The sequence below is a fragment of the Myotis brandtii genome, unplaced genomic scaffold (genome assembly GCF_000412655.1).
Source record: "Myotis brandtii unplaced genomic scaffold, ASM41265v1 scaffold97, whole genome shotgun sequence".
NCBI classification, from domain to species: domain Eukaryota; kingdom Metazoa; phylum Chordata; class Mammalia; order Chiroptera; family Vespertilionidae; genus Myotis; species Myotis brandtii.
In genome coordinates, this window is record NW_005372020.1 from 1108920 (window position 1) to 1118115 (window position 9196).

Below are 9196 nucleotides of genomic sequence, written 5' to 3' on the forward strand. Positions count from 1 at the left end.
GGAGCCCCGCGGGGGTCCCTGCACCTCGCACGCCCAGGCTGCTCGGCTGGATGTGGTTCCTCTGGTCCCTCTAGTGGTCCTGTGTCCCGGGGATGGGCCCTGAGTACCCGCAGACACCCCGCTCCTCCGCTCCTTGAACGTGCGGCCTTCGCAGTCCTGACCTCCCCATATGTGGAGTAGGAATGACTCTGAACTGGAAGAATAAGGCGTGTTTGATGTGCTCATCTAGTGTGGTTATCAGTGTTTTATTAAGTGAAACATAAGGGCAAACTATTATACATCTAATTTTCATGTTAAGCAGATAAAAGGTGGTGGCCCCCTACCTGCACGTGAATAAGCCTGCATTGAATCGGCTTGGCCTAGCACAGACTGCAGGGAGGGTACGGGAGACACGGATAAGGTGGTCGGCTGGGATTCTCTCGGGCCGTGGGGTCTCGGATAAGAGGGAGAAGGACCTCTAAGTATCGTCTGTATTCCCACTGACCATTATTCCCCTGAAAGCCAAGCCCCTTGGAAAGAAAATGTTTATGGTGAACCATATTGACAGGCTCTCTGCCTCACGCCCTGCTCAGTGCATTTGATGGGTCACTTTTTCCTCTCTCCCCAGAGTTAATCGAGTACTTCAAGTCTCAGATGAAAGAAGATCCCGACACGGCCTCGGCCGTGGCTGCCATTCGGACCCTGCTGGAGTTCTTGAAGCGCGATACTGGTGAGGGTCACCCCGCACACACTGGCCCCAGGACAGTTCCTGACAACTGTGAGAGGCGGAGAGAGTGAGAGAGACGTGTCCCTGCGTACGGTGCTGTCACCCCAAGCTCAGCCTCTCCCTTCACTCCAGCCTTCCTTTCACCCTGGAGGGAGCCCCCAAGTTACTACTATTAAACGGGTTCCCTCTCACAGATGAAAGAGACTTTGAATCAGGAGTGACCGTTCTATATCCAGTTGCCCGTGAAGCTTAAATTACAGCAGTAGGTCAGCTTTCCAGTTGTGTATAGAGCTGTCCGGTGCCAGCTTCTCTGCAGATGCCACAGAGAACGTTCCAGGATAAATTCTGGCATTAAATCTATTCATCCCGATCACCTGCCAGTTCAGGCGTTCCAATTGTAAGCGTGTGGGTGTAGCGTGGTATCTTGTGAAAGGGAAATGATAAGCCTTCTTTGATCCGAGGGGCTGGCCAGGAGACACCTGTGTCCAGGACGACCTCCAGTGTCTCCTTGTGCTTCCAGTAACATCCAAACACCTGGTCCTCACCTGCCTCAGCTACTTAATGTCCTCCGTGCTCTCTCGACCTGCGCTTTGGCCGTGCTGGCCTCTCTCAGACCTGGTTTGTGCCCACCTCGTGGCCTTTGCATTGTCATGGTCTGCCCCTGGGCCTTTCCCACTGGATCTTTATGCGGCTGGATCCTTCCCTCTTAAAGGGCTCCCGCTCCAAGAAGCCATCCCCGCTCACTTTACCATCGCCCCACCTTTCCTGTCCTCGTTACACTCTGTAATGAACTTCCCTGTTTCGCTGGGTACTTGTTTCTTTGCTGCCTCTTCCCCTAGAGAGAGTTCATCAGCGCAGGGACCCTGTCTGTTTTGGTCACTGATGTATCTCTGGCATCTAGACTAGCACAACTGTACATAGTAGATGGATGAATGAATGAATGAATGAATGAGTGAATGAATGACAGACCCACCGAGGGGCTGTGAAACTAAGATGGACGTCACATTTCTCGTGTGATCAATCCAGGGGAGACGATCCAGGGCCTGAGAGCGAATCTCACCAGAGCCATCGAAACCCTGTGCGGCGTGGACTCCTCCGTGGCCGTGTCCTTGGGCCGGGAGCTCTTCCTGCGCTTCATCAGCCTCGCGTCCCTGGAATACTCGGTGAGCCCCGCCCGCCCCGGTTCCTTCTCTGCTGCTGTTTGGCTGCAAACATTCTCCGCTTTGCCTGGATTCCCGCCGCTTGCCCTCATTTGGCTCTTCCCTCCCTAGGATTACTCCAAGTGTAAAAAGATCATGATTGAGCGGGGAGAGCTTTTTCTCAGGAGAATATCACTGGCGAGAAGTAAAATTGCAGATCTGTGCCACACTTTCATCAAAGACGGGGCGGTGAGTAGATACCACCAGTATGGTAACTGGGAGCGAGGGCTTTGGAGTGACGACTCCCGGGTGAATTCCTGCCTCTGCCCCTTCCGCGCCGTGTAACCCCTCTGCTGCAGCGCACTCATTGCTAAATAAGCGGAATCACGGCGCCCAGCTCGCCGGGTGGTCGTGAGAGAACCAGGTGGTATGTGCGAGGGCTGCGCCGGGCCTGGCACACGTAGGCACGACATAAACGTAGGTACGGCCATAGATGGTTGTCATTGTAAACAGGCAGAGACACTGGGACGGCGTGTCTGAGCCTTGATTTAATGAGAGGCCTTAAGGAAGTGTTTGTTACTGGGTTTGTGCTAAGTTAGTACAAAGTAGACACAGAGCAGCTCCCGTCACTGGCTGATGCTGCCGTCTTCCTGGTAGAGGCTAGCCCTGGGTTGGGGTTTTTTTACCCTCATTTCAATGCTGTGGCAGATGCACAGCCGCCACGTGTTGACCAGGGAGGAGCGAGGAGCTGCAAGTGAAGGCGGTCGCCCGGCCCAGGGCTCATAAGACGCTTCTGCCGTCTCTGCCACCAGCACACTTCCTTCTGCATCACCCACTCCTGAGCATGAGACACCGCGTGCACCTGGAGGGCCCGGGGTGGGGGGACGTCGGGCCCCCCTGACGGAGCGTTCTCGGTCCACAGAGGATCCTGACCCACGCCTACTCCAGAGTGGTCCTGAGGGTCCTGGAAGCGGCCGTGGCGGCCAAGAAGCGCTTCAGTGTGTACATCACCGAGTCGCAGCCGGACTTGTCCGGGCAAGTACCTCCGCGCTTGGTCCTGCGCCCAGCAGTCATTCTCAGGGCGGACTGTGGGCTAGAGGCCATCGCAAGGAGCCAGGGCGTGCCCCGACCCGCAGCGTCCCGGGGAAAGCCACGTGAGGCACAATGGGTCGCAGTGCGGGCCCCAGGGGTGACCTAGCAGCTCAGTCAGAGGATCGGCAGCTTTTTCATCAGCTCCGTGACTCGGCATACGTCCCTCTGGAACTTTCTTGGGTCTTAGCTGATGTTCTCAAAATGTCATTTGCAGTAAGAAAATGGCCAAAGCCCTGTGCCACCTCAACGTCCCCGTCACCGTGGTCCTGGACGCCGCTGTTGGGTAAGCGCCGGCGTCCCCGGCTGCGATGACGGCCCCACCCCTCCCAGGGCTGGCCGGGAGCCGGGTTTCCAGGTTGGAGGTCTGAGTCCCAGTCATAAACCTGCACTGGAGGGCGCCCGCCTCTTAATTAATAGCTGCCTGAAACCAGCAAGCTCGTTACAGGCCTTGATGGCGCACACGGACGCCAGGCAGGAGGGCGCTAGCAGGGCGCCAACGGGAGCCGTTCATGTCGCCTATGGTGCAAGGGCGGGGGCGAAGGGCGGGGTAAGGTCAGCAGAGGTGGGTGCTCCCCCTTCCTCTGAGGACACGGTGCCCTCCGTGGCCCCTGCCTCCGTCTCAGCCATGCACCTAAGCCGAGGCCACATGCCAGCGAGCCTCACAAGAGAAAACAGGAGAGTCTTACAGAGGAGACGCAGAGGGAGTTAGGGCTGTTTGATGGGCATTTGAAGCGTTCTCCCAGCGGCTGGCTTTAGAAGGTGAACCGGCCTTCACCCGCCTGAGAGCACATCAGGCCTTTAGATGCCGGTCTGTGTGTGTGGAAGCAGAACAGGGAACAGCACCACGTAGGAAGGTGGCAGCGTGACGGAAACGGGTTTAATGCGCTGGCGGCAGTGCCCAGAAGCCAGCCTGGGAGTCTTGCTCGGGTTCACGCCTGTGCGCACTGGGTGGCAGCGTGACGTGGGGTCGTGACGGAAACGGGTTTAATGCGCTGGCGGCAGTGCCAGGGCCGCCTCGTGTGTGAAGTGCCCTGTGAACACGTTAGTTACAGGAGGAACTCACCGTGCGGAGATGAGTATTAACCTTCGCAGGGGAGGCCTAAGGAGCGGGGAAAGGAGCGTAAACATGTCTCCTTGCCTTCCTCAGCTACATCATGGAGAAGGTGGACCTGGTCATCGTGGGTGCGGAGGGAGTCGTCGAAAACGGAGGCGCTATCAACAAGGTAGGAGCCTCAGTCCCTGTTCCCTCCCAAGGGTGGAGGTGGACCGCGGGCCTAGGTCTCGGCAGCAGTGCTGTGCGTGCGGTGCGGTCACGTGATCCTGCTTCCCCCATCCGCTTGCTTCCCAGTCCCAGAAGCCATTGCAGGGGTCAGTCCAGTTTTGGTAAAATTCCCTTCTGCTTCGGAGACTCATCCATGTAAAGTAGGGAGTGTAATTTCTATTTTCTTAAAACACGTTTTAACTGAAATTGGGTTTTTTGGTTGGTTTTTCTTTTCTATTGAGTGTATCTGTCCAGCCCGGCCAGTGTGGCTCAGTGGCTGAGCATCGATCGGCCTATGAGGTCACGGTCGATTCCAGTCCGGGCACGTTTCACTGTGCAGGACGTGGTATTTAGTGGCTTTGACCTGCATTTCCCTAATGACTCAGGACGCTGAGCATCTTTTCCTGAGTTTATTGGCCGTTGTGTATCTTTGGGAGAACATCTACTTTGTTTTCCTTTTTAAAAGCTCTTCTCCTGTGATCCCGAAGTCAGAATTACATGTGTTACGGTCACTCGTGTGCTTTCTGTGGCCGCCCCGTGACCTGCTGTAGGTCTCACCGGCTCCCTTCTCCGACTTCCCAGATTGGAACCAACCAGATGGCCGTGTGCGCCAAAGCACAGAACAAGCCCTTCTACGTGGTGGCGGAGAGTTTCAAGTTCGTCCGGCTCTTCCCACTGAACCAGCAAGACGTCCCAGACAAGTTCAAGGCAAGAGCTTTACGTATTTGAAGGGGTTGAGTCTAAACTGAAACCTTTGAAAAAATGCTGAGACTGCGCCAGGGAGTTATTCCCTTCCCGTGGCTGTGTCTTCCGACACTGGGATAGAAACATAAATTGGTGGCGGTGAGACTGAGTCTAACTGGGCCCCAGAATTTCAGCCTTCCAGTCTCCCGCTCACTGAGCACTGGACACGGTGCAGAGGCGGGGGCTGGTGGTGAGCGGTGCAGCCTAGAGTCAGCTGCCTGAATCGGCCCCCTGACACTTCCTGCCCACGTGCCCGTGTGCAAGCCCTGTCCTCCTGAGCTCCGATCTCAGTCACCTGTGTCGGGGGAACAGCATGGGCAGAGTTAGCCGGTCCGAGACCACGCGTGGGCAGGCTGAGCAGGGCCCGCACAGGGTGGGCTGAGAATGGTTCTCTCGCGGGTCTGGAGGAATTGGCCCAGCTCATGGTGAGGGGACACGTGCTGTGGACTTGTGGCCAGGCGGCTGCCATGACAGCCCACCACAGCAGCAGCGCCCTCTTGTCAGTGTGCCGCTCAGCTGGCTTCTCCCCATTTGGGGAGTGGCCAGGCCACCCCCCGCCCCCCCGCCCCCAACTGCAGAGCCCTGAGCACTTGGTGGGCAGACTAACACGTACTTGCTTTGTCCACAGTACAAGGCGGACACGCTGAGGTCTGTGCAGACTGGACAGGATCTCAGAGAGGAGCACCCGTGGGTTGACTACACCCCTCCCTCCTTGATCACACTGCTGTTTACAGACCTGGGGGTGCTGACACCCTCAGCCGTCAGCGACGAGCTCATCAAGCTGTACCTGTAGGTCTTCCTGTACCTACAAGCTGTACCTACAAGCTGTACCTACAGGCGCCTTCCTGCCTCGAGGTGACGTAGCTGCAGCGGGGGAGGAGCCTCTGGACCCCGCGTGAGCCAGGCCAAAGGGAACTGTTTTCATGAAGATTTATGGACTAAGGACTTAAAATCATAATTTTGGTGGAGTTTTTATTCTTTCCAGTCCTGTTTAAACATGTTCCCGGTTTCTGTAAAACTCAACCTAAATTGTACTGATGGGTCCCAGACACTGTCACTCACTCCTGTTTCTAGAAATACACGTTGGACTATTGGCTACTTAACCCTCCAGACCCCTCCCCTCGCCCTCTGCCTGCAGTGATTGGCCACGGCCCCGTCAGAGGGTGCAGGCCCCTCACAGAGCAGGCCTTCCTCGCTGCGCAGGCCCCGGAGCACGCGGTGCCTCAAGGGCAGGAAATACCTGCTCAGGTAGCATTGCTTCCCCTGGTGAACACGAGCCAGAGCGCAGCCTGGACAGCATCAAGCCAATGGAGCAGCTCACTGCCAATGCCGCTGCCCAGAATGTTCAGAAACGAAAACTCTGTGTCTGGGAAAGATGTGGATCTTAAAGGTTTGGGACCTGAACGTTTAGAAGTTGTGCTTGGGAATACGCTCAACATCTTTTCAAATAAATAACACGAAACATTGACTGGTCTCACTCAGTGCTGTGAGCTGAGCCAGGCCCCGCTGTGGAGACACGTACACACACACAGTGTAGTCGATTAGAAGGAAAGTTTATTCAACAGAAGGCAGCATCTCTCCCAAAACATGACTAGCTGCCTCGATTTCTCAGATACTCCCCAATGACAGTCCTGGGGACTGTTCTTAGGACAGAAGGAAAACCCTGGGCCACTGGCCACTCTGTGCTGTGCCCTGTGCACTGCACCAGAGGGAACGCGGGGCCCCCGTGCACTGCACCAGAGGGAACACAGTCCAGGGGCGGGGCACCCGGGGAGCTTGGGAGCCTGAAAGCACTAGGGAACTTTAAAAAGCCTGAAACCAAGTCTACTCCAACATCAGTGCATTAAAAATAAGTATAAAATAGGCCCAGAAAAATGAGCTCTTTAATTATAGGCGACCCGTCAAATAAATATTGACATCTATTATTTACACCAAATAATTCCCACCTCCTGTTGGACCTCAGGCTGGTATGTCTGTAGTAAAACGTTCAGGACGTGAGAGCCCCTCCCACCTCCTCCCCAGCCTGCAAGTCAGCCCGCCTGCCAGGTCCTGATCGCTCCCCGCTCATCTGAGGCCCCGGAATCAGCCGTCCCCCTCCACATCCGAGGTCCCCAAACCCGCTGTCCTGATCGGCCCTTTGGCACTCGTCAGCAGGCCCTTCTCCAGCTCCTCTTCAGTGATCTTGCCTTTCTTAAACTTCTTCAGGAGCCGCGTGTCATTCAGAAGTTCCTCCATGTCCTCGTCCTCCAGGTCAGAGCCCTGCGTGCAGGAGAGACCAAGCCCCCAACGCCTCAGTGACAGGGATCCGAGGGAGTGACACGCTCTCAGATGGGCTCCCACGAGCATAGGGCGTCCCCGTCACCACGTGACACAGAACTGAGCACCCTGGCAATCCTATCAGAAGACACTCCCTCCATGGCCCGGGCTCAGAATTCCAAGGCAGATAAATAGTCAAACCTCCCGCTTTACCTCTTCCCTTTTCCTTTTCTTATTCATTTTCTTCTTCTCCCTTTTGGCCTTCTGCTTCGACCAAGCTTTACTTTTCACGAATCTTCTCCTCCCTTCGTTTTCTGTCTTCTCCTTCTTCTGCTGCTCCAGCTGTTTCTGCCTCTGCTTTTCCCTGATCTTATCTCTGAATGGAATGGTGTCCGTGTTGACGTCCACGGGCACGAAGAATGGAAACTGCTTTCCCCTCAGTTCCGGCATCTTGGGCATCCTGAGCAGGGCGAAGCCTCGCGCCAGGGCAGCAAAGTCCAGATCTGATTCAACCAAGCACCAGGGTGAGACCGGCCCACGCGAGGTTCCAGCAGATCATTTTTCTAACCAAACGATCTCATGATCTCACTGTAACTAAAGTAACTGCGTTTGTACTAAGAAGGAACACGCAGCAGCCAGCTCATTCCTCTACCCAAGCCCTAGGAGGCCTCTCCGTTAGATGTTTAGAAAACACCCCCGACACATGCCCAACATTTTATGAGAGCAGCCTCGTGCCTGGGTGCCTGCGGAAGCGCAGCCGCCTCGGACAGAGACACTGCGCGTGCCGATGCCCGACTCACCCTTGAGTCTGAAGATGAGGCTGCACTCGTGCTTGGCGTAGGCCTGGACGAAGGACACGAAGGCCCGCATGCCCTTCTCAAACACGGCCCTGTCGGCCAGGGCCATGGTCCGCAGCTTCGGGAGGAGGTCCGCCGTGTGCTTCTGTGGCTGCATCTCCTGCAGGGGGCACTGCAGAGCCCACACTCACTTCCTCGCCCAAGGCTCCCCCCAGAGCCAGCGCCAAGATGACCGAGGGCAAAACAATCCCCTTGCATCTCAGATCAGAGGCCATGGAGCCCAAACCCAGCCCAAGTGCTGTACTGGATCGGAAAGTATTTAAAATTTTACATGACCACCTGACTTCTGGTTGGAAAATATGGCAAAGCCAGGTCCACGTTCCCACCCTTGTCCACCAGGGACACAGCTGGGGCAGAGCCAGGGCTGCCACCCGCGAGGAGGCGGGGTCTCCCCCCAGCCAGGACCCCGTACTTCCATCACCAACCGGGCCCTGTGAGCCTGCACCCCCATCTAAGTTCACGACCACCTGCTGGAAAAGGGGCGAGAAGGCGGCTTACCTTTTGGTTGATTGCGAGGAAGTTGACGTAGGACTCTTCCATGGGGAGGAGGAACACCAGCGCGCTGCCGCCTTGGCCGATACGCGCGGTGCGGCCACAGCGATGCACGAAGGCACTGCGAACACAGGAGGACACGGCGCATGTGACAGTGCTGAGCCAAGCACAGGCCCAGGGCCGCCGGGGCCGCCTGACCACAGCTCAGTCCCAGCCCCGCCCCTGACCAGTGTGGACACAGGAGCGTCGGCATCTACATATCCATTGCCAACCAGACAGGACTCTGTGAGGCACTGAACACGACTACACGGTGTTTACATTTATGCTTATCTGGTGGTACAGGCTGGTGTGGTCCTAGTAGAAAATTTGGAAAACAACAAAAAGTATAAAAAAGATGAAGATGACCTGTGAGCTTCCCACCAACAAGGAACCATTATTACTGCTCGGTTCATAGTTACTGGCATTTTCTACTTGGAAGCATTTATCAGTCATACATACTGTTTTCCTTAACCCTTTGAGTGCCAACCAACATCCTAGGAACTATGCTAACATTGCCAAGGCATTTTTGCTGATTTTACCGTTTAGGAAAAAAAATTATTAATCGCAAGTAAATGAAGTTACATATTCAAAAACATAAGGAAACCTTTAC

General features: G+C 55.7%; 2 protein-coding genes across 2 annotated transcripts in view; one reads left to right on the forward strand and one right to left on the reverse strand.

The window, feature by feature from the left end:
- Window positions 1–579: 579 nt before the first annotated feature.
- On the forward strand, window positions 580–6410 carry EIF2B1 (eukaryotic translation initiation factor 2B, subunit 1 alpha, 26kDa). Its single transcript, XM_014533363.1, has 8 exons — window positions 580–709; window positions 1733–1869; window positions 1978–2094; window positions 2768–2880; window positions 3152–3220; window positions 4085–4160; window positions 4781–4906; window positions 5571–6410. The coding sequence occupies exons 1-8, from the start codon at window positions 634–636 to the stop codon at window positions 5733–5735; spliced, it is 879 nt and encodes a 292-aa protein (XP_014388849.1). The 5' UTR covers window positions 580–633; the 3' UTR covers window positions 5736–6410.
- A 69-nt stretch (window positions 6411–6479) lies between these two features.
- Window positions 6480–9196, reverse strand: part of DDX55 (DEAD (Asp-Glu-Ala-Asp) box polypeptide 55) — a 9997-nt gene continuing 7280 nt past the window's right edge. The window contains exons 10-13 of the mRNA XM_005886318.2: window positions 8554–8668; window positions 7999–8167; window positions 7412–7701; window positions 6480–7201 (exon numbers count right to left, since the gene is read on the reverse strand). Coding sequence (XP_005886380.1) covers window positions 7025–7201; window positions 7412–7701; window positions 7999–8167; window positions 8554–8668 — 751 coding nt within the window. The 3' untranslated portion in view covers window positions 6480–7024. The remainder of the gene's footprint in view (window positions 7202–7411; window positions 7702–7998; window positions 8168–8553; window positions 8669–9196) is intronic.

What these genes read in the sequence shown, in the direction of transcription:
- EIF2B1 (XM_014533363.1), top strand. Translation starts at nt 634, where the DNA reads ATGAAAGAAGATCCCGACACGGCCTCGGCCGTGGCTGCCATTCGGACC. An exon ending in GTCCTGGACGCCGCTGTTGG is followed by an intron (nt 3,221 to 4,084) that starts GTAAGCGCCGGC and finishes TGCCTTCCTCAG; the next exon opens with CTACATCATGGAGAAGGTGG. An exon ending in ACGGAGGCGCTATCAACAAG is followed by an intron (nt 4,161 to 4,780) that starts GTAGGAGCCTCA and finishes CCGACTTCCCAG; the next exon opens with ATTGGAACCAACCAGATGGC.